The 24,956-nt window shown below is 35.6% G+C and overlaps 1 protein-coding gene across 1 annotated transcript in view; it reads left to right on the top strand.

Moving 5' to 3' along the window:
* Positions 1-24,956, top strand: part of SCY2 (SecY protein transport family protein) — a 220,143-nt gene that overhangs the window by 53,704 nt on the left and 141,483 nt on the right. Inside the window, exons 4-5 of the mRNA XM_089820529.1 lie at positions 21,454-21,533; positions 21,685-21,774. Of these exons, the coding sequence (XP_089676655.1) occupies positions 21,454-21,533; positions 21,685-21,774 (170 nt within the window). The remainder of the gene's footprint in view (positions 1-21,453; positions 21,534-21,684; positions 21,775-24,956) is intronic.

Below are 24,956 nucleotides of genomic sequence, written 5' to 3'. Positions count from 1 at the left end.
AAGTGCGCATACACAATAAAGTGACAATTAATAGTGTGAACTTATTTTATAAAGTCTCTTTATTAATAAATCAATCAAGTCTTCGGGCATTAAAACCTTTGATCAAATGGACCTGAATATGCATGTGTGATAGCTTGTCAAAAAGGTTTGAATGAGGCACTCCTAGTCCAACCCTGAAATGCCAAGAACGTTGAGCCTATTGGCTTACTAAAAACAGTAAGTGTCTAGAAACCCCATTGTGACAACCCTGATTAGCCTACAATTGAGACCACTTAGGCCAAAAATGCTTTGATCTCATAGAAAATGTGGTTTACCCATGGGACCAAGGCAAAATGGGCTAATAGTGCAACAAAACTCACGGGCCTAGAAAAGGGGCCATGACAGTCTTCCCTTCCCAAAGATTGCTTTCCCTCAAGCAATCCGCACTTTTAAGATGGAACTAAATGCCTAGATCCCAAATCTACCTCAAAGTTGATGCCTTGTCTAACTGTTGCGCTATACTGATTTAAACATCTCTAACCCTAGAGTCGTGAAACAATACAACATGAACCAAAACACTAGACAACTTAATATTAGGAATCCAAAACATTTCGTGTGTATGCTCAATTAGGACAAGTTGCCATGCGATGCTAGCATAAAAGAAAATGCTCTCTATTGAACTGAGTATCTCACTCTAGCTGTAATTTCACACACCTCTAATACTAAGAGGTGGCAAAAGCTCAATAGTGTACCAACCTCCATTAAGGAATGATTGCAACAAATCACTCCTCTCAACTCCTTGATCCACAACCCATGTGATGCTCCACCTGAATTCCAAGTGAGAACTTGTGTGATGTCCATGATATCTCTTACTAACTCTTGTAATACTTGCACCAATGAAGGGGATAATATCAACCCAATTGACACAATCACCACACCACCTTGCTAGAAATGGCGGGATGATCCAACAAGACATGTCACAGGGGTGAATATCCTAGTAGAGAGTAACTAAAAAGTCTACCCTATCACATCTCCCTCAGCTGGGCAAGGGTATAGACGATACCAACTATACAATGCTCACATACACACGAAGAATCCATCAAAATTAAAATGTGTTTGAGAAGATCATCGAACTCTTGTGGCTCAAATTTGATCACATCTTCACCATGCTACAAGTGGTGGAGCCCTTTAGTCAAACCTACCCAAGCTATACTGCTAACTCTATCAATACTTAGGTCCCAAAACAAACTTCTCTCCCATCCATTGGTCATAGGAGGCACAAACCACTAAAGGAATTTGCAACCTCACAACTACATCCAACCTCTACAAGACCCCTATGGAGGTATAGATTCTGCAAGTGACCCATTTGGTAGCAATTGACACCATAATCACCCTTCAAACCTGTATCTGCATGAGACCTCTGTGACATAGAAGTAAGCAACCCTTTCGAATACATATTGTTATAGTGGAAAATCGACTAGTGCCCCTAAGTAATCTCCTATCATCACCTGATTCGGATCCTTGCAACCTCTAATCTCATCTTCCAAAGATGGTAGACCTTCATCTCACAATTGTTGTGATGGTTAAGTTGTTGAGTTGTTACCCTTGCCATCAAGGTTCAAGTCTGATGGGGATGAGATCCCCCATTTGTGGCCTCAATGGTTCATAGCTCTAGGTCAAAAGCGTTTACCCCTCTTTAAAAAAAAAAAAAAAAAAAAAAAAAATTAATTTGGGGGCCTCGTGGACAGAAAGGCCCGCGGACTGAAAAGCCCCGCGAGCAACAGCCTGTCCGCAGGCGAAGTCAAAGATCCCGCGGACAACAGCCTGTCCGCGGGAGTGAAGAGGAATGTCCCCGCACAGACGCGGGTTGTTAAAAGCCCCAGGGCAGCTGTCCGTGGGCATAAAACATTCTTTGCCAAGGAAAGCCCCGCGAGCTTAAACACTTTTTTTTGTTTTTTTCCTCCGAAACCTCCTAAAATCTTCTTCGCGTGGGCAGTCTTCGCCAGTAAATAGGAAGGCCGTGGGCTTAAAAGAAAACAGTCTCACCAGAAGTCTCCGCTGGTAAAAGGAAGAGGACCGCGGGCATAGAACTTAGAAAACTCCTCCGGCCAACAGACTTCTCCACGGGAATACAAGATTTCGATGCGCTTTCTTGGGTTTTCTCCGTGCTTCAGTTGAACAACGTAACTGGCGTCGACATACAGGGGAAGGCTGTTCTCGGTCAGTTGGCCATCATTCTTTTGCCGCTTGGCGGTTCTCAATTTGTGCACTCGGCAGTTTCCATCCAGAGGATTAGGATTTCCGCCAAGAGTTTCGAGAGGCACAATAATTTCATCAGGAAGGAGAAATTGCAAAAAAAAAAAAAAAAACGACGACAGATTCAAGTTGTTTAGAATGAGTTACAGATGGTGCCAAAGGGAGTAGGTGTTGGCCGGGAGGCTATCTTGGTGGATGCGTAGAGAGCTCGGGAGGAGTTAATCATCCAGTTGGAGGCAGTGCAGCGACACTTAGCTCAGTGAACCCAGTGTTGGAAGCAGAGAAAGCAGCACAGGTGGCTATCAAGGTTAGCTTCATAAAGGAGGCAGTGTTGTGTTAGCAGAGGCTACAGGCATGGGACAAAGGTGACAGTGATGTGTCAGAAGCAGATTTCTCTTGTTGTAGTCACTTTGTTAATGTATTTTGTTTGTTAATTTGTCTCAGATATTTTGTCAGTCGTCAGGAGACGACTTTTCTTTTTGGGGGGGATGGTGTTAGTCGACTGGATGGGTCCGGCGGTGTTTTTGTAGCCGACGGATTGACTGTCGTCGGTGTTTTGTATTTTGTAGCCGACGGGTAAATAGTTTGTAGCGGATGTAATATTGTGGCCGACGGACTCCTTCGGGAAGGTTTGGCGGTAGTATTTATATCTCGTCTGGGATCATTGTAAAGCATCATTCATCTACTATTGCGAATCTTATGAAGCATATTGTATGTCTGGCGTATGCGAATATAATGTTGTTGTTCGTGTTCATTGTCTGTATATGTTGATTTCTTTACTTGTACGGTAAACAACAATGGATGATAGAATGTCTGAGTCAATGCACACCTACACCTCATCAAGTCCTCTATGTGTGGATCAAAAGAAAATGATGAGCACTCCTCACTGTATAGTCACGATAAATAACTCCAGCCTCTGTCAATGACTTCATCATAACGTACAATCTGCTTGTTAGAAGTGGATGAATCCATCTCAACTTGATCAACCCTCATGCTATCATCACTAACAACCACCTCAACGATCATATTTGAATATTGGGCTGGATTGAAGTGTGCTAATTCTAATTTCTGATTTAGCTCAACAATCTAATTTTTTGCTTCGTGGAATGCCACTAAAGTAGTGTTCAGGTTGTCCTTTGCAATCATGAGCTCATACTCTATTTATGCTTCCTTCTTCCTCAACGCTTTTGAGTAAATCTGTGTAAGGTTAAAGAGATGATCACGATTTGAAAGAAGGTGTAGGTAATCTGATTTAATAGTTTTCAACCCTTCTTGAACTATTAATAGCTGTGAAAATTCGTCTCTGAGTCCCCTTTGTTTCCCCTCCATCTCTGTCTTTCCAAAGGTGTTTTTCAAACATCCCATATATGTCATCAAAGCATGATAAAGCTGCAATAGTTTTATCTTCAATTACCTTCAGCTAATTTTCCAACATGTGAACTAGTAGGTGTATGAGAGCAACCAACTACATATGGGATAGGAAAATACATGTCGCCACACATATCAATGTTATGAGCATTATTTTCCATGTCCAAAAAAGATGTGGAGTCATCATCATTCATTGATTGGACAATCTTCTCCGTTGTGTTGTCAATATGCCCATCAAGAGCACTAGTGTAGACAGCCTCGCAAGGAATTGTAATATCCTTGTCATTAAATAAATAAATTAATACTTTTATATTTGGGGTCTTGATCGATTTATGTATATCTTGGGTCCATCTTTAATTTTTCGTTAGGTGTTTTCCGTGTTGTGTGTTCACACTTTGTTTCTCTTGAGAGTTTTCTCTCTGACGGGGTATATTTCTGTTGCTTGGATGTTTTATGTATGTGACAATTTATTTTGTATTTGCAAATTTAGTGGAATTCTACTTGGTCACCATTTCGAAAGTGCAAGACCTTCCTTACTTGGCCTGTGCAGTTTCGATGGGAATCACCCTCACCCTACTCTACTTGTATTACTGTGCTTATGATTTGGCAAATCTAGAACCCCATTTATGTCTGGAATATTAAGGAGTCTCCATATCTATACATATTGTTGTTTGGGCAATTGCAATTTCTGTTACGTACTGTGTCTGAGTGGTCCCACAATAACTCAACATCAAAGGCAAATTATATTTGGCACACCCTTTGGCACACCCTTTGTTCCTTCCCCATACTTCTGGCGATTAGTACACCCAACAATACCCTCCAAACCATTCTTCCTCTGTCTGACAGCTTATATCATCCTATCATATGACCCTCATAGCCCTTACGAATTGCCTCAAACTACAATACGTTCTCCATCCATATAGTATCCTCTACTGTATGCTAGCATCCAATCGTTGTACAACCCCCATAGACTATACAATCATTTTAGTCTACACCGTATGACAGATTTTGTCTAGCTTGTACACTTGTCTCTTGGCAACCGTACAACCACTTCTTACACCGTACATCAGGCATTACCCTCAACCAAGAACAGGTTTTGTGGTTTCACTTGGAAAGAAGAATATTATCGTGGTATCAAAGCTAGTGATTCTACTAGCCTGTGGGAGTGAATGCAAGTTTATATCTAGAGAAGAAGGTGGGATCACTCCGTTAGTAGAATGGGAGATCTAAAAGATCCTATTGAAGAAGTCAGAATCTTCTAAGAGAGCTCATCAGTAACCAAGTTTAGATCAACGAAACCTAATGGCTCATTGAAGAAACATTATAGAAATTGGCCAAAGGATAAGCAATTGGAGAAAAAAATTGGCACAATGACAACTCTGTTACGGGAAGGACAAACCCTCAACCTTCTCACTCTCGACCTTCGTTACCTATTTTCCCTTTAGGGATTGAAGTGCCGCACAAAGAACGAGATCCCACCTTCTAGGAAATGCAAGAGCAACTTCAAGAAGATTGAAGGAACGTGAATATGGAAGGCGATATATTCTACAGAGACCATGCTGATTTGAGAATGAGATACTCAAGCGGGGGAAATTGTGGTTATTTTAATGATGATCTCAAGAGGAAGATCGTCTAAGTGAACGTATCACCATTCAATGGATCTGGATCAATCTCAACATAAGCCTGGGCGTTGAAGGGAACCACATATTTCCAACTCAATCCAATGCTTGAGAGCCAACATTATTTCACCTTATTTCCGATATGCCAACATTATGAGAGCCAATGAAAAAAAAAGTATGTATTTTTGCAATACACCCTATTATTATTTGAACCATATATGAATCATTTGATGTAATTGTTTCCGCTAATATATTGGCATTTCGAAAGTCTTGGCTGAAATATTAACAAATTTTGACAAGCCTCCTGCAATAAAATCACAATATACATTTTAAAGTAAATATAATGGATTTGGCCATCTTTTAAAAAGTTCGTCTAACATTCTTGGCTAGATATAATTTTAACACTTCACTGAAATATTATGCAAATAATAACCAATGCTTGATTAATTTTCCCACGGTAAGGGAATTTTGAGAAGATATTAATCAAATAATATATTTCTTTGGGCGCAACATAACAAAGTCTAAGGTTACCTAATAACTCTTCTATCTTAGAGACAACACAAGATCACTGTATAAGCTGCTATTTTCAAATTTCTACAAATTGGATAGTCCTAGAGGTTGGCAGGATCGATGCTTTGATACCATTGTAATATCCCTAACTGAATATTTGCCCCAAATCTTATAACATATCTCAGAAATTTTTAAACAAATAAATTCATTCAATGATTTTCAGATTTCACTAGCAAAACCCCAATAACTAGCTAGGTAAAGGAAATCTCAGAATATTATGGCAATAAATCTTCAACAGAAATACATTTTCAAGAATAATGTTTCATTGAAGTTCTTCAACAAAATGACCAAGAAATCCAATTGTAGATACAATAACTACAAGAAGATTGGAGAACAGAAAAGATGAACCTGGAATACAATGTGAAACACCTATGCGATGTCTCCAACCGACAATGGGATTCCATCCATTATCCAAGCTTGAGGGTTTCTGTCCTTTCACCTATTGAAAGTTGAAGCTTTCGAAAATAATTCTCCAAGAGAGAATGTGAAATGCAAATCACAAAATCAAGTATGTTGAAAATGAGCTCCCTATTCCCTTTTTAAGCGCAAACAGGTGACTGTTCGCATTCCCCTTTCTGTTTCTTTATTTCCTTTTTTTGTAAATATGTAATGTCCCCATTTCTATTTGATGAAAGAACACTAGAACTTCTTGATTGCACTTTATTATTTTTCTTAAATTCTCACTTCTTCCAAATGTTCTCTATGATCTTCTCTAAAGTTCTGACTAATGATGTAACTTATTATTATTGACTGTGATTTTTGACACTAATACTGGTAATGCTCCTCTTGGCCTAATCACTTATATCTTACAAAAAATAGTTGATTCACTGATGAGTGATATGGTGCCTAGCTTAGCATCGATTCCTCTGAAAATTTCCTTCCTTTATGTCTGTAAAGTCATGCTAATTGTGCTTGACGATAATCTAGGCCACGTCTGATATGTTCCATATCTTATTATCTATCCTGACTTTGGCTGATGTACAAGCTCCCATTATTGGCTATATATTCAGTGCTGACTGGTCCTTATCATAACTATTGCAGTAGTACGTATAGTCTATGTCTCATTATCAGATTTGAGTTTTGATTGCTCAGTCCACTAGTGTTCTCAATATGTAAAGTCTTATGAATATGTGTGACTGAAACCCGAGAAGGTGCCTGAAACCCTTCCAATATGACAGGTATAAGAATGCCTGATTTAATATGAATGCTTGGATTAATGTGAGGAGGATTTTTCTGTAAAAATCTGTACTGGTCCTAATTCCAAGTATTTGGTAGAGGGTTTTGTTCCCAAATTAGAATCTGTATGTAATCAGTAATACTACTCCAGCAGTTCCGTCTTGCCAATATATTCTTTCAACTTCCAATAGTATTATTTGTTTGTTGCCGAGTGTGATAGATTATATTCTTTGATAATAAGAACTTAGATATTTCCTCCTGCTGTAGTAAGTTCAGAAGGCTGCCAAGATAGGATATCAAATATATTTATTAATTTGCTATTATGTCCAATTCATCCGCAAAAAGTGCTTGTTGGTTGTCTTTTATATATTCAGCCTTATCATTTTTGAATTCGATTCAGCCTTGATATGAATTCGATTCATCCCCAGGTGCTCAACATTAATTGTTTTAATAATCTATAATTATTGATTGTGCCTTTATTTATGGTGACATTATTTCTTCTTCCACATTATGAAAGGGATGCTGTGAGTTCTTTTTTCTATTTTCTGTATTCTGCATTGAGTATATTTTATAAACTATGATTCTGGTTTAAGGCTTATCCCTTCTCCCTGACTATGTAATATGATCTTCTATCTCTTTGAAGCTCCAGAACTGATTGAACAATTCTTGTGTAATATAAGTTATATTGGTCTAACTATGGTAGCAATCTTCTTTAGCTGACTTATATTTCTCTTTGTATGTTTCTCGTCTCCTCCCCAAATTATTATGGCCTTCATTAGGGCTGTCTGCTTTATACTAGATTGACTTAGATAGCCTTTCTTCAGTAACTCCTCTTGAGTATTTGAATGTGGATGCTCTCCTTAACCTCTGACTAGGATGGGCTACTTTGTCCCTGTCAATTATTCCTTTTTCGATGATTCTTTCTAAGAGTCCTCCTTGCTTCTTCCCCGATCCTATTGACTGTTCTTCTTCTCCTGTGCATTGTAGTTCCTCCCCCTCCTATTCTGCCTTCCTTCTTCAATCCTTTATAAATGCTTTCTATATACTTGCGTTGAGGTGAGAAGCCATGTTTGTAAAGGGTGCGTCTCTGCCTTAATCCTATTTAATTAATTTAGACCTTCATTTGGAGCCATGACAATATATTATTTTGTGAATTGTGGGACTGCTGTTTCTTTTCTTGCGTAAAAGATAGGCTTTGCTTTCTTTGATAGTTTTAGAGTAATTTACTATCTTGAAATATTATATTATGTCTATTATATTACTATTAATATATTATTATCACTATATATTCCTAATAACTTATTATACTAATATCTTGTATTATTCATTCTTTGTATATTCTATCATGTTCTTGTGTGATTAAAAAATACTATTATTTTATAACTATGTAATGCTTGATGACCTCTAATAATTTTCTAAATTTGGAATTATTAATATATATATTTTATTATTATTATTAAGTACCATTTACTTATTATATAATAATATAATAAAAGATTCTATCATATTATTATTTCCATATTATCACTACATCAATTGATATAATATAATATTATATCAATTTGATTAAAATATTTAATAATAAATTGCTAGAATATTTATTTAGTCGTTTATAAGATATTTATTAAATTGCTCTTTGAAATTGGGAACATCACAAAATAACACTTTTCTCACACTTAAGGAAATAAAGTGCGCTAGATAATAAATTGACAATTAATAATATGAACTTATTTTATAAAGTTACTTTATTATTTAACCAATTAAGTCTTCAAGCATTAAATTCTCTCATCAGATGACCTGGATATGCATGTGTGATAGCTGGTCGGAAAGGTCTCGATGAGGCGCTTCTAGTCCAACCTTGAGATGCAAAGAATACTGAGCCTGTTGACTTGCTAAAAATAGTAAGTGCCTGGAAACCCCATTGTGACAAACCCGATTAGCTTGCATCTGAGACTGCCTAGGCCAAAACTGCTTTGATCTTATAGAAAACCTGGTTTAGCCATGTGACCAGGGAAAAATAAGCTAATGGCACAACAAAACTCACTGGTCTAGAAAAGGGGACATGACATTGGTCAAAATGGTTGCTATTTTGATGCATTTTTAATAATGAACTTTCTACGCTTGGTAAGCTACGATTTTTACCCAAGAGTGCATTCATTTTGTAAGGATGGAATCAAGATTCAAAGTATATTAACTCTCATTCATGCAATCATTCTAAATCTGAAAATCTCTTGGACTTGCTTCAGATTTTGCCTAAAGATTTGAAGAGACTTCTTCTCTTGTTTTTGTGGAAAGAGGTAAACACTCCATGGGGCAAAGTTGTATATATGTGTTATTTTGTTTTTGTTTACAAATCTCTTTATTGCATTTTTAGATTTGCATTTGTTTTTTATATGATGTGTTCCTTCTATTTTTTGTATAAATTCTCCATGTTGCATGTGTAAGTAATTCACCTCACTTGTATGTGCAGTTGGTATTAAAAACCCCATTCTTGAAAGAAACTATCATAAAAAGTGAGCTCATTTATGATATGTTTTTCCATTCAAAAACCCCACTTCCATGCTTGCGTACAGTCCATTCATACTTTGCATACTGCTGCCACATGACTTAAAAACTTGTGATGGTGGTTGCTTGCGTGTGTTTGCACATTTACTTATAATGAAAACACAAAAGCTCATTATAAGTAGATGCCTTTCCATTCGTTTCCACACATTTTCCACTTAACATCATTGCTGTCTCCATATGCTTTCATACTCCAAAAACTCATTTTTGGGTTTTTCACCATAAAAATGCATGTTTTTGAGCTCCAACATTTGCATTCATTTGCTTTCCTAACAGTTTCCAGCAATCTCGATATGCCAAAATCTCAAAATCCATACTTATACATCAACAAGCATGCAGTGGACTCATCCATGCTTCATTTTCTCATCAAAAAACTTCTTGTCCATTCATATGCAACGCTCCTAGAAAACCCCATTTTAAAGATTTTCTGCTATTTAAGGAGCTAGTTTTACCTTAATTTCGACATCCTTCATGCTGAATAGTCCTTCAATCATGCATGTGAAGAAGAAAGAGGGACACGAGGCAAGTGAGATCACATAATGGAGCCTATAAGGAGGTGAAAAAATGATTACAAGCATAGAATGCTTTCAAGACAAAAATGGTCAACGAACACTTAACTAAACAATCAAGGATGCATATTCATATTCCGGTTTGAGATGCTTACACCAAACTTGAGCACATCATTCATAAAGCATTCCTTTGGTAGCATGAAGACCAAAAAGGATGATGTAATAGAAAGTTGTGTCTTATTAGGCACTTAGAATAATTTCATCATGAATTTGTAGTTTGTAATATGGAAAAACAAGAAGTAATTGCATATGATAGTATCACGTGCAAAGTTGTAACATGTAATTAGGTTGCAAGTGTATTAGACATGCAACTTTGAATAAGTCAAAGTTAGTTAGGAGTTGTTAGAAAATAAGTTAAGGTGGTTAAGGGTTTTCCCCATATTTCTCCATCTTTTCCCCCACTCTTTTCCTATATAAAGGAGGGAGCTCATTGTAAATAAGGATCTTTTGTGGGAAGGCAAGAAAATTTTGCCATGTGTATATGCACTATAAGACTTTGAGCTTAGAGGTAACTAAATCGCTTTCAATAAGAGGGGCAATTTGCTTTCAATAAAAGAGGCAACTTGCTTTCGAACTTTGTGTTGACTCAAGGTGTTATGTGACGACATTTTTTGAATATGGATTGTGTTGGAGCTTTGCTGATGAGGGATTTGAACTTAATTGTGTAGACTTGGAGTTGTGTATTGCTTTTAGAGCCTATTTGAACTTTTGAAGACTTTGTGCTGTAGGAGAATGAATTTTGATAGATAGTAGTGGCTTTAATCACTTAGAGCTGAAGACTTTGGTCTTTAGTTGTAACTTTGTAAGTGTTTTTACTTAATTTGAGAGAATCCACTAAGAGACTTTGTGCCTTAAAGGTTATTAGGCTTGAACCCTCATTCGAGACAAGTGCATGAGACTTTGGGTTCTTGTTTTTGTTTTACAAAATATAAAAAGTAAACTGTTTGTCCTAGTATTGTTCTTACGCCAATTCTAGGGTCAACGATATTATCGTAGCATTAAGGTACTTTTTGATAAGTTGGAAAGTTATTGTTGCATGCAAATCATTCTTGAAATTAGAGGAATTGATTAAGAGAACTGCCCTTTTTGTAATTTCAATTAAGTTCTTGTTGACTACAGTAATAATGGAGCCTCCCCTAGTGCTGAGAGGAGAGAGAAATCTCACTACACCGTTGCCTAAAGCCACAATTTCATAAGTTGTGATCATAGCAACTTCAATTTTTTTAGCCAACGTAGATCAAGACAAAAGATAGAGCTGTGGTACTATTGATTGACACACTACCTAGTTCATGGCGTGTTCCAATATGTGAACCTTTGGGTGGTTCTTTTCCATATATGCATGAGCAATGTAGAACTCAAAAGTGTTCCCATTCTCACTAAGGGTAAGCCCATGCAAAGTTAATCTCTACTTGAGATTATGTCTTCATTGCATTTTCTTATCATGCCTTGAAGGCCCCAATGGTACTTTGAAGGAGAGCTAAATTATGAATCCACCGATCTAGATGAATCACCTTGAAAGACATGAAAGCAAGTCACAAATTCCATAGTAGAGTGAGTTCATTTTTTTTTTTTTTTTGCATATCATTCTCATGTGCCTACTACCATGGGGATTGCTTGTGCAGATATTTCTTCCTATATTTACGCACATCTATTGTGATTTAGTGAATAAACCTCTAGTTCATCTTGGTTAACCATTAAGAGGGTTCAGAATTTTAGTCTGATATTATAGTAGTGTAATAAATAGTGGATGGTTTGTTATAGCTTCCACCTATTTTTACTTTGCAATTACATTCTATTTTTTCGCATATACCTAAGAGTGTAATGTGATGCTCTCAACCCAAGAAAGAAAACCATTTCCTCTCAATCTCATTCTTCAACTTTTACCAACAAATATCCAACAAATGATTGAGAAATTTATGACTATTGGCTTTTGTTGTAAGCTTGAAAACGATATGCATTGGGAAAAGACTCCATTGGATTACAAATTATTGTAGTCCATGTAGATACAAAAAACAATCACAAAGCAATATCAAAAACATTTTTCATATCTTTAGCAATTGCACTTGAACATCAAGTCATATAGGATAAGCTAAGATAAGGTAGTAGAATGTTTAAGTGGAACCTATGCCCGACCTTTTTCTACATTTGTGCAAAATAGTAAGCTTACTTTTTATCTAGAACATATCTTGCAAATTGAGGATGTTTTATTTTGTCCTTAGCGTATTGAGCATTTCGGTTATATGACATGAGGTTTTCCCTTGGCTAACTTGGGGTCTGTACCTAACAGCTATAGGTTGAGATGGATCATCATCTTCTTTGCTAGGATTGGATATATTGACTTTTCTCCCTTCAAGAGGCGGAGACTAAAGAGCATTTCATCTTCAAATGTTCCATTTACTGTGAGATTTAGGAGCAATATTAGTGCAGATAACAATGTTTCTCCTTTCTTAAGATATTTGGATTGATGGTGCTTGACCTATTATCCATGATAGACTACCATGCATCAACAGAGGTCCCTAGGGATCCTAAAGCTGTAAGGCTGATTGCATCCTTCTTCCAACACATCTAGGAGAATAACACTGTTAAATGAACTTTGGATATCACTATTTTACACATTGTCATAGGTATAGTTGTGAGATGATGTCTTACAACTTATACCTCAGCATGTTCCACCTCATCATTGTAGATCTACCCCTTGGCGGTGAGGTTTAGGTCCACTCATCTTCACTACCACCTCACTCATATTATCTCCTGTTTGTTCTGTAAATCATGCCCATCCTTGAAGCTGATTTCTTGCTCAAATGTCAAAATGCACCCACCTATTGGTTGTCATGTTCTTATGATCTAATTTGCACCCAACTTGAGCTTTCTTTCCCACCCAAGTCATGGAAATCCACCCAACATTGTAAACACTTCCAGCTTACCTTTTTAAATCGTCCTTGGAAGATGAGATTTCAAATGCAAAACATCAATAGCATAGTGTAGTGAGGTGAAATTAAGATCTCCTTCATGAATTGCTATTAATAAGAAAGCCACAATTTCATTTCAAAAAGCACAACTCAAGTGATTTAAGCTGAAATTCAGAATAGGAAGGGCAAAAATTAGAGTAGAGGTCAGTTTGGAGAATGTGCAAATATGAATTGAGTTAGAGAAGTGAGCATTCGACTTTGCAATTATAACCATCAAGCAACGGAGATTTCAAGAATATAGCTGGCCCGCTTGATTAAGATGAGAAAATTCTGAAAACCTTGAGGACGACCTAACATCAGAAATTTGCAAAGTTCGAATTGAAGATTTAAAAGGCTAGCGTTGGCTATGATTATGCAATTACAAATCCAGGTTGAAATCACCATATAAGGGATGAACGATATCATCATCCAAATCAAGTTCCAAGCAGATAAAGGGCGAGTAAGAGCAGAAATACAAATTTCAAGCAGACAAGGAGCAAAATCTCAAGTCCTAATTGCTGATTTATGACAAAACCTAGCAGAGCAGAGGCAAATCCAATCAAGTATCAAGGTGAATTTTGGAACCTAGGCAATCAAAAAGAGTAAGTTGAGTTTATTATAAAAAAAGCATTTGGGATTGGAGCTAACATGCTGATTTATTATAGTAAAACACCTTCAATATGCCTAAATAAACTTTACAAGAGTGAAAACTAAAATATTATAAAGGAAAAGGTCACTTTGTAGGAAGAAGATAATGTTAATATGAGAGGATGTGATGGAAAGGCATTAAGAGGCCATATAAGGGAAAAGTTGTAGATAAGAGCATAAATCATGTGAATTGTATATATCAAGGAATTAGTCTGAATGTAATATCCCCCTTGCAACAGTGAAATTTAATATTAAACTATGATGGAATTAAAATATCAAATAAATAAATAATAAAATAAATAATAAAAACTAAATATATATATTGATCAGTGATATTGCTTTTGATTGGAGCTTTGAACTAGTGGGGTCATGTTTGGCGGACCCCATCCCCATGGTGATATTCTAACTATTGCTAAGGCATTAACGCCTCTTAATTTTTTTTGGCTCTTGTAGACATCCAATTACCTTGAGAACATACCGCTTGAAATTCACACTTAATTAGACACCTTTCCATAGCCAATCAACATCATCTCCTTACCTTTTGTATTAACACCTTATCCCTCTATTGCAATTAACTGCAAATACCTTATATCTCCCCTTTTCATCTTATCATTCCGAGGCAACCTTATATCTCCCTCTTGTTGTTGTCTATTTACTACATTTCTGGCTAGTTGCATGTGTGTATGCAGGTCTGCAATCCAAGGATAGGGCACAAAACACGAGCTGCAGGTCAAACATCGCTGGACAAGTCACATCAAACTTGCCTACATCCCTGGGCGATCTACTCATGAATTTCAAAGCACAACTAGCTTGGGCAGGTTAAGTCACGGGGGATAGAACCATAAATTTTGTGGGGCATTTTCCATTGATGTTTGTGCATGTAGACTGACCACTATCAACAACGACGTAACCGAGAATACTCATTCATTGTGCTTGTTGGGGCTGACAAGGCTTGAAGACATGACCTGTATCATCACATGCTTGAAACATTAACTTTGTACTACGAGGTCAACCTCAATAAAATATATATTGTTTAAAATATAAAATATATAGTTAAATCCCTTATCTAACATTTTAAATATTTAATCTTTAATATTACATTATTAATATGTTTAATTAATTTTTAAAATTAATAAATTAATACTAACATTTTAAGTACCAATGATCGATTAATACCATTGAAATGTATGAAAAACAAGAAGTAATTGGAGGCTACTCTATAAAGAATTAATCACCATGATTTGATAGTAATCTGCCTTATAAAATAGACAAATAAAATTTTTTATTTAAGGAGGATCAATTTAAAAATGCAATGGAAAGAATGGTCAAGACTCTTTGTTAAGAGATGCCATTACCAGGTCATCTATAGAGATTGGCTTTCATTCCAATAGGAGAGAGGAGGCAGCAACTCCTTAATAGTTAAAGATATAATATCTTATATTTATTAATGGGTAATGAAAGAAAGTGATTAGTAATGGTCATCAAACAGCCCACTTAACATAAAGAAGATGGTGATTAGAGAGAGTGGCAAATTATATGACGTGACTCATCATTTCAGGTAAAAGGATATAAGAGGGAAATATATTTAAAGGGAAGAGGAGGAGATTGTTAGAATGGAGCATATTGAGCATTAATGAAAGGAATGGAAAATTTACAATTATCTAAGGAAGATATTATAAATATATCCAATACTCTTCAACAAAGAGTGGTGAAAAAATAAGAACTATTCATATTACTGACAAGATACTTGCCACTATATCCTACTGGAGAGAGGAATTTGTATATGGACTAATATGTATATTGTATCCATGTAGACATTTGTAATAAATGGAATCAGAATTATATATGTGTGTCTTAATAATCAGGATTATATATGTGTGTGTCTGTGTTATATTTCAGACGTGAATATATATACTAGAGGGATAAAAACCTTTATACACTCCATTATATATATTATATATTAAATGTTAACAAGGGTGAAACCCGAATTATATATATATATATATATATATATATATATATATATATATATATATATATATATATATATATATATATATATATATATATATATATATATATATATATATGTTCCATATCTCTGAATTATCTAATATTTACATATGTACCATATATACACATTAGGAATGGTGGAATCAGAACTATATATATGTTAATAGCAGTGAAATCAGATTATCATATGTATAAATATATACACACACATATACATGTACATATACATATATACATACACATACATACACATACACATACACATACCCATACACATACACATACACATACACATACATATACATGCATATATCTGATAATTATGAAATTAGGAATGTATATATGATATATTATATATTCATTTGTCCTTAAAATATAAAAGACAAATATAAATTCTCAGCCAATTCCTTAAATAATCGCTAACACCGTTAAGAGGATAGATTAGATTGTGAGGGATGGAGTAATACCACGTGATATAGGAGGAAGCTTCCAAGATTGGGGTAAAGATGTATATCATGAATCCTTGAGGACATTGTTTCAAAATAGGTAAGGCATATACATGCCACAAAGTTTTGAGGGAGCCTACTTACAAGTGGTTTTCAAATGCCAATGGATAAGTAGCTCCCCATCTTTCTTAAGGTTGTTGATTAGGAGGAAAGTAAGGAGTTAGAGCTTAAGTATGTACAAGGGTTGTTTCTTATTTTAATCTGACTTAAATAAGTTATGTATCTTAATCATTGGGAATTGACATTCTCCTTGTAAGGAACGTTTAAATTGCCATTTCCAAATGGAATCCAAACTCTAGTTGGGAATAGTGGAGTAAATTAGTGTAAATCTGACAAGGGGATGTTATAGTGGAGGTATTCGTGATATATATGTGATAATAAGGAAGGTGATAATGTGTGAGTAAAATATGATGAATGAATTATAACACATTGAAGTATATTAATATGTGATCTAATGTATATTGGTGTGTGCATATGTGTGGGTATATTTCTTATCATTTGGTTCATACTTGTTGCATATCTAAGCTCTTTCTTTTTTATCGCATAACACTGGGGTTTACTATATAATGAAAATTATAATCCCTTGGATTCCATTCTAGGCTATTCTATCAATAGTTGACCTCTTGGGATCTATTGAGGTTTAACACATACGAGTATCAACTTGATGCAATAAGTAGCTAACGAGGACCACTCATGCTCATCATAGATGGGTTTGTGGGAATCGTTATCCTTGAAATGTAGGTAAATGAGTTTGGCTCAAAAACCGTGCATAGTTAAATCTTGATAAAACATAAATACTTGATATGTTGTTAAAAATACCTCCTTGTCATTGGTAGAAAAGATGTTTATTTGGTTTTTAGTTAATTGCGCTTGGGATTAGCATCATCATCTATTAGATTAATCTTCCATTTTGTAGTTCTAATTGATGTTTATTTATTGAGAGTTTGTTTTTGAATAAATTTTAAGAGTTCTGAAAATTGTCATTCCCAATTTCCAAGTTCCAGTATTTAGTTTATTTTTTGTGGTAGATCTAGTCTTTGGATTAAATCTACATTGTATTAGACGTATTGCTTAGAAGAAAAAAACCTTCTTTGGTGGGTGCATTTACTTTTATAATGACCAGAAAAGTTGTGTTTTTACTTGTCTTAGTATTGGCTTTGCCTGTGGAGTTGTGGTTGTGTTATGTGCATTTTTCCATGTCTTACTCTTGGTGCTGTCTTTGCAAATGTGCTTATCTGCCATCTAATCTTAGTTGCTGATTCATGACATGAATCCAATTCGAGCATGTGAATTGGATCCATGGATTTGGGATTTTTTTTCCCCCAATTATGATTCGTGGAGGATTCGTGCATATATATATATATATAAATAAAATATATATGCATTATATATACTAAAAAATAGGAGAAATATACATAATTCTAAAACTAAATCATTTTATAGTATGAATCTATGATTCTAGTATGCATCTATGAATCTAGTATACTTGATCAATGACATTGATAATTAATCTATTTTCATGATTATAAAGAAAATCAACACATTCACATTGAATTACTGAAAGTGAAAGTTTGTAACATTCAAAATATAGATCATTAAACTTAAAGTTTGTAACATGATTTACTCATAAAAGAGTCAAGAGTCAAGACGAAAGTTTTTGATTTAATCATCAAATGGATTTTCAAGAAAATCCGCATTAGAGGGGTACTAATGAGTTGCAAATGCTGCATCTGTATTAGTAGAGGAACCCAAACCACTAGTAGTAGAGGGGATTGTTAACTCATAATCCTCCTCATCATCCACATCAATCAAAGTGGATCTAGCAAGATCCCTAATGGTCATATCTAAATCAGGAGTCTCGGGTGCTACATCCCAAAGCTTTTCAGGCCCCTTCTTGTACTTAGGATCCTTCCGTGACAACAAGCGCAAATTGTTGTGAATGAACACAAGGTCTTCTGATTTTTTTGGAGCCAACCGGTTGCGTTTGACTAAGTGGATAAAGGAGTAAGTACTCCAATTCTGCTCAGCTGCAGAAGAGCTGGCAACCTAAAGAGAAATTAAAAATCATCAATACAACAATCAAGATAAATAAATTAAATAATAAATTTAAGGAATTGAGAGTGTTAACCTTAAGCTTAATTTTACAAACTTACTTGGGATAGGACCTTTATGGCAAGAGGTTGGAGGTACATGAAGGCTTGCCCATGAAGGTACCATCATTTGATGGCACCCATCTTGCTTCGGTTTGTTATGGCAATAGGGTGGGAATCCTCACCTAAGTTGAAGGCAACAAATTCACTCCTCACAATTGCCCCAATCTCTGGATCTTGGGATATCTTAACTAGTGTCCTCTTATACCCATCTGCAATCTCTACATCTCTAAATGGTGGCACTCTACTTGGAAGGCGAAGTACATCTACACTATAGTACTTGGGGATAACAAAAGACAATTGAACACTATCAAATATCAATATCACAAACATTGGATAAAATAAGCACAAGCATTTGATAAGAACTACAGTACCTCGGGGATAGAGCATATGCAAGGAGGTGCAAAGGTGTGGTCATCTTGTTCCATCGATGATGAACAATTTTTTCCACCTTCTTGTAAAGGGTGTCCTCAGGATTGTTCTCCCTCCTCTGTATGACCTAGGACATGAAATATGAATAATAATTATAATTAATGAATATGTCAATCTAAACTTTAGAATCTAGATATCTCTCAAATAAAAAATTGTTGTAAAAAAGTGTAAAACTTACCATTTTAATTTTTTCTAGCATACTATCCATGGAATCATAAATATCCCCAAGGCATGGCTCATCATTGTTTGCGAAGTGAAGCATTGCCATTATTGGATCGGTGATTTCCAACACATAACTCACAAGACCCCACCAATCCTCATCTAGTATCATTCTTCTCACATTTAAGGCCCTTGTTGTATTGGAATTCTTCCAAATGCCCCATTGGGGGCTAATGACCATATGTTTCAATGCTTCATTTACCTTCACAAGTCGTCTCAAGATGATTGTGTGAGAGACAAAGCGGGTTTCAGCAGCCTAAGAACCTGTGAAACTCAAGTTAGTAATACATTTAAAGATTAAAACATGTTAATGTAAACAACAAAAATTATGGAATCCAATAATATTCAATTATATATTAAACCTTCAATAATTTCAAGCTTGAGAAACTCCTAAAAATTGCTTGTGACATGTGGTGATTTGTCACAAACATTTGAATCTCTTCAGCTTCCTCATATATCCTTTTCACCCAATCTATTTCAGTGCCAATTGCTTTCATCACTAAATTGAGAGAGTGGACGGTGCATGGTGTCCAAAAGATATGATCATATCTAGACTCTACAATTATCCCTGCAGCCCTACAAACTTTTGCATTGTCCGTGACCACTTGGACAACATTATCAGGACTCATTGACTCTATGGCATCAATGAGAATGCGTGAAATAAATTCTGCATCTTTCACTTGCCCTTCACAATCAACTGCCTTCAAGAACATTGCCCTCTTAGGGCATATAGCAATAACATTGATCAATGGAAGGTTTCTACAATCTTTCCACCCATCGGAAATAATAGACACACCCAATTGAACCCAAAAATCTCTTATTGGTTGAAGTTGAGCCTCTACATATTTCCTCTCATCATGTAATAGTGCGCAACTTCTCATAACTAGGTGGTTTGTAACCATGGGGTGCATCATTTATTGCTTCCACCATCTCCCTAAAATAAGGTGATTTCACAAAATTAAATGAAACACCATTTGCAATTAAACAACGTCCAATTTTGTGATCAGCAATGTCTCTCTTTTCATTTTGGAATGCCCTATCTAGTGGGCCTCTCTTACGGATGACTGGAGATGGGTCTTCATCTTCATCATTTGTAGTTGGCATAGGCAAACAAGGATGTTTTCTTGTGTTTGTTTGATCGGATGATGGTGTTGGTGTATTTGTTCTTTTGGAAGCACCATGTTTTGCTTTTGCAATTGCTCTATCAGCATCATCTTGCTCTTTTGCTAATGCTGCTATTTGTGCAACTGGTAACCCCTTCTTATCACCACCCTGACACATGTTAATTCCTTCAGCCATAGGGGCCAAAAAATGTAGTTTCACTCGGGAATAGGAGCTTCTATGTTGTATGTTGCAATAATTAGATTTCCATATGTATGCCCCACCCCCAAGACACTGTGTGACTCTTGTTGTGTGTCTCCATAAAGGAGACCCCTTATCAATTTTGAAGCTTGGTGATGCAGCCCCACCTCCACCCACTGAGCCTTGACTACTCATTATTCTATTCTTGCAATCTAGAAAAAAAAATGAAAGAAAACCATGCTTCACACTTACACAAAAACTTGAAAATTTGGAAAACTAAAAATAAATCAATAATCTATGAAAGGACTCAAGAATATGGTTGAAATGCATACCTTAAACACTTCTTGCAAGGTATTTGGAGCTCCACAACCGATCTCCTTCAAATTCAAGCACTTTACTTCAAACTAGCAAGTATGAGAGAGCAAAATAGAGAGTAAATGAACTTGCATTGTGACTTAGAGGGTCGTTTTTAGTGTTTAGGACCTTTAGGAAAAGAAAAAAAACATAAAAAAACTAACCTAGGCCCACTTTTTTTCATTTTTTATTGGCCCTTTCTGTGGATTCACACGGATCCTGCTTGGATCCTCACAAATCCACACGTGGATCCGGACTTGAATCGGACCTGAATTCGGATCCGGGGGTATATGCACGAATCCGGTAACTACACATCCAATATAATGGTAAGGTCTTTTTATCAAGAGAATAACTAGTGGCACTAATTTGTATATAATCATTTTAGTAGGTAAAACATGCTAAAACAAATTGCTTCCTGTATATTGTTGCCTTTGCATTGAATTCTTCTGATTTCTTGTTATCTGCTTTGTACTATCTTTGTTCCTCTTACATGAATGCCATGTATGATGGACAAAAAATTGCTCCAGATGTGGCATCTTGTTCACTTAATTACCATTACATATACAAGATGTACTTTCATTTGTTTGATAGGTTCATATGCATATGTTGTGTTACATACACTAATTTCATTTTAGTAGTTAGTGATAAAAGCAATTCACATCTTGTGGAGCCATTGTCACAGTATGGGAGTTTTAAATGAATCATTTTAAGGACTTTTATAGACTTATTAGGATGTATTATTTTATTGGCTGACCTTTTCTGGTATTTGTTGATCATTGCAGCTGCTTTGCTATTGTCTGCCTGCTCTTATCAAGGAACGGAAGGAGGGATTGAATTGGAATGAAAAAATAAAGAGATACATGTATGCACAATATTTTTTTTGAAATTTCATAATCAGGTAGCTCTGGCTGCAATAGTTACTACATTGGCTTATACACACAAGGGCTTTTCATGACTCTTTTGTGCCACTCAAGCAACTCTAAAGCTTACTGTTTCATTGATTGTGATTGAAGATGGTGGATGTCACTGGCAGTTGCAATTGTGCAATCACTAGTATTTGCATTCCTCTCACTTCCATATTCAGTATTTGCTGCTAGTCATAGGTATGTGGCATTTGATCAGAACACATTTAAAATCTTTTTCATCTTTTTATGTTCTCTAATTTGCCAGAGGAGAAAGAGAGAATATGTCTGTCTCTGTGTTGGTGCTACTTTAGGGACATTTTAATTTTTTGTGAAATTTTTTTATCTATTTTATAATTGCACGAAGAATAGCTGAAAGTAAAAATTTAGGATACAGATTCTAGAAGGGTGCCAATTAAAGAAGGAGGTGAATACGGATTTCTTAGGATAAGATTAGTAGCTAGGTTTTAGGAGAAGTAATTGTAATCCTGAGCCTATGTGCTTCTAGAAGGATCCCAAGTAGCAGTTGCGTAGGATTAAAGATAAATGAAAGCTAGAGCAGATTCAAACCAGATTGGAAGCAATGCAATTATAGCTAAGTAATTGCAGGGGAGAAAGCCTTTCTGAACCCCTCTGTATACATTTTGTAGCAAGCCTTTTCCCTGCTTGTTTGGTATGTGAGTGCTTTTATGTGTCGCACATATATTTTTTATGAACAACTGTTAAGATTCAATTGATAGCTCACTGGTTTTTTTGAGTGTATTGGGATTCTTGTGTGCCTCAAGTGAGAGGCCTTAGGACTGATATGCTGTTGCACAAGAGTATTACATGCTAACCAATATGTCATCAACATGTATAGAAAATGTGTCATGTAAATGCCTAAAGTAGTCAAGTAGACGAGAGAATCTACATAAGATGGCAACTTTGTGATATTTCCCTAGAGCTATGTACGTCCATGTCTGAAAATGCTAAAGGTAAAATACACAAGGGGAAATAAAAAGCCCAATTCAAGGTTTCTCGGTACATAAATATGGTCCACAAATATGATATGCAAAATAAAAACAAATAGATTAAGTGAATGTTTCTCATTCGATCCATTTTATTGTTATGGTAAATTGATGTTGTTGTATTTAATGAAGGAGATGAAAGGTCCTTATATAGATTTGCACAGACGATGTCTCTATAAGAAACAATCGTGAACTAAAGATAGAAATAAAATTGACCTAATAAACTAAAGATCAAGATGACCATTAAAGAAACATTATAATTTTCTAATACCCTCCCTTAATGGTCATTTGTCTAATTGTTGTCTTTTGGTCACAAATTCTTCAAAAGATTTTGCTGCTGCTGAGACCCTCCTTGGATCTGCAAAATGTTAATGACCAAGAAGCCAAAGTCCATCCAAAAAAGAAAGGAGCCCCCTTCTTTAGAAAGCTTTGCAAGAAAAGATAAGAGCCTCTCAGTAACTCTGCCATTGAGTTGAGTTTGCCACTAACCCTTCTAGAAACAACAAAACTTCTAAAGTGAATTCATCACAAACCTATAATGGAGTTGCTCTTCCCTGAAAACCCAACATAATTTTTGAGGTGAAAAATCAATCAAAACCAAATAGAATTCAAGACATAGATTAGATAATACAAAACATTTTTTTTGAGGGAAAATGGTAAAATCCAACAAATAACTTTTGAGGAAAAAATTATAAATCCACAAAAGAATCCTGCGCAACTTTGCAAATTACAAAAAAAAAAAATTGAGGAAAAAATTTATGAAAACCCATCAAATAATTAAGGGAAAAAATAATGAAAACCCACAAGAGAAACTTTCATCAGCAAAACATGAGACTTCGCATGATAAAACAACACATGCAAGTAACAAAATGCACATCCAAGCAACATGTAAGAACATGAAACTTTCATGTATATGCATGCAACTTTCGAAAATCAGAGACTTTCACCTAAACCAAGAAATCAGGCAATCATAACTTTCAACCAGGTTTGTGATTTTGGGAAAAATTCTTCAAAGACAAACCACAAATTTCATAAAATACTTCTAACGATTTTAGTTTAAAAAATCAAAAAACAAACTTCTGGAAAAATTCTAGATCAAAAGAGGCTAGAAATTTTCTTAAAAAAATTGCCAAATTTTATGACATCCCATTGACTCGCTCTGATACCATGTTATGGTAAATTGATGTTTTTGTAGTTGCATTAAACAAAGGAGATGGAAGCTCCTTAAATAGATTTACAAAGACCATGTTTCTGTAATATCCTATCCGGATATTTTCTTATTCCTCAAATGAATTGCAGAATCATAAACAAGTTTTGATAGAATAATAACTAGCAAATAACTAGTAAATGCTCTAGAATTCGTTATTGCATTATAAACCAACAATACAATAATAATCCAATTGTATAAACAGTGATAACAGTCAGATTGGATAATCACAAATGAACTTGAAATGCAACTGTGAACTTTGTCACGAATTCATCACTACTGATGAATCAGGGCTACGTCCAATCCACCCAAGAAGAACCTAAGGGTTTGCGTCCTTAGATCCTGAATAGAAGCTTAGGCTTCTTTTCTCCAAGAGAGATTTCAAATCAAATCAATATCCAAGCATGCTCAAATGAATGAAGCTTTGCTCTTTATGCTCAAAACAGTGACCCTTCAGTTCCCTTCCCTTTTCCTGTCCTTTCATCTTTTCTTTCTTTGTCACCTTTAAACCACTTTATAAGATTAATTTGACCCATTTCATAACTTTGCATTAAGCTCCCTTAAGCCAAATTACTATTATATCAATTTGAGTTCTGAATTCCTAATGTCCCAAAAAGGGGCATTACAAGTCCTCCCTACTCGAGATTGCTTGCCCTATCATGAGTCGACAATCTAATACTGGGGTCCCATATCAATATGAAGGAAGCTGCTCCACCAAGCCACTGCATAACTCTTATACAATTAACATGTCTCGAATTGTGAATATGCTCATCAATTATCCACCACAATGCACCAGTCATACTAATAACAGGATCTTGGATAACTCCATGTCCATAATCTATCAAATCAACATGCCCAGTGTTGCTATCATACATTAGAAGATGCTCAATCCAACTAAGAACCTTACTCCAACTAAGATCACAAGCACTACAGTCAAATGATGGTGGTAACTCAACATTATGCCAACCAGCTCCTTGAAATATCTGTCCATGTGATTGATCCTCCGGGATCTCACACACAAAAAGGCCATCCACCTTCCCATCACTTCATATTAAAAGACAGTAAAATGTCCAAAATATCTGGCTGCCACAACACTGCTCCTCTAACATGTATCCATACTGAAGAAGCAAACTAGATATGGCTTCCTCCTTCATGAAAAAAGGTGTAAC

The sequence above is a fragment of the Cupressus sempervirens genome, chromosome 3 (genome assembly GCF_028749045.1).
Source record: "Cupressus sempervirens isolate cs-2001-9-10 chromosome 3, ASM2874904v1, whole genome shotgun sequence".
Classification (NCBI taxonomy): domain Eukaryota; kingdom Viridiplantae; phylum Streptophyta; class Pinopsida; order Cupressales; family Cupressaceae; genus Cupressus; species Cupressus sempervirens.
Note: the sequence above shows the minus strand (reverse complement) of the source record. Positions and strands in the feature narration are given on the sequence as shown.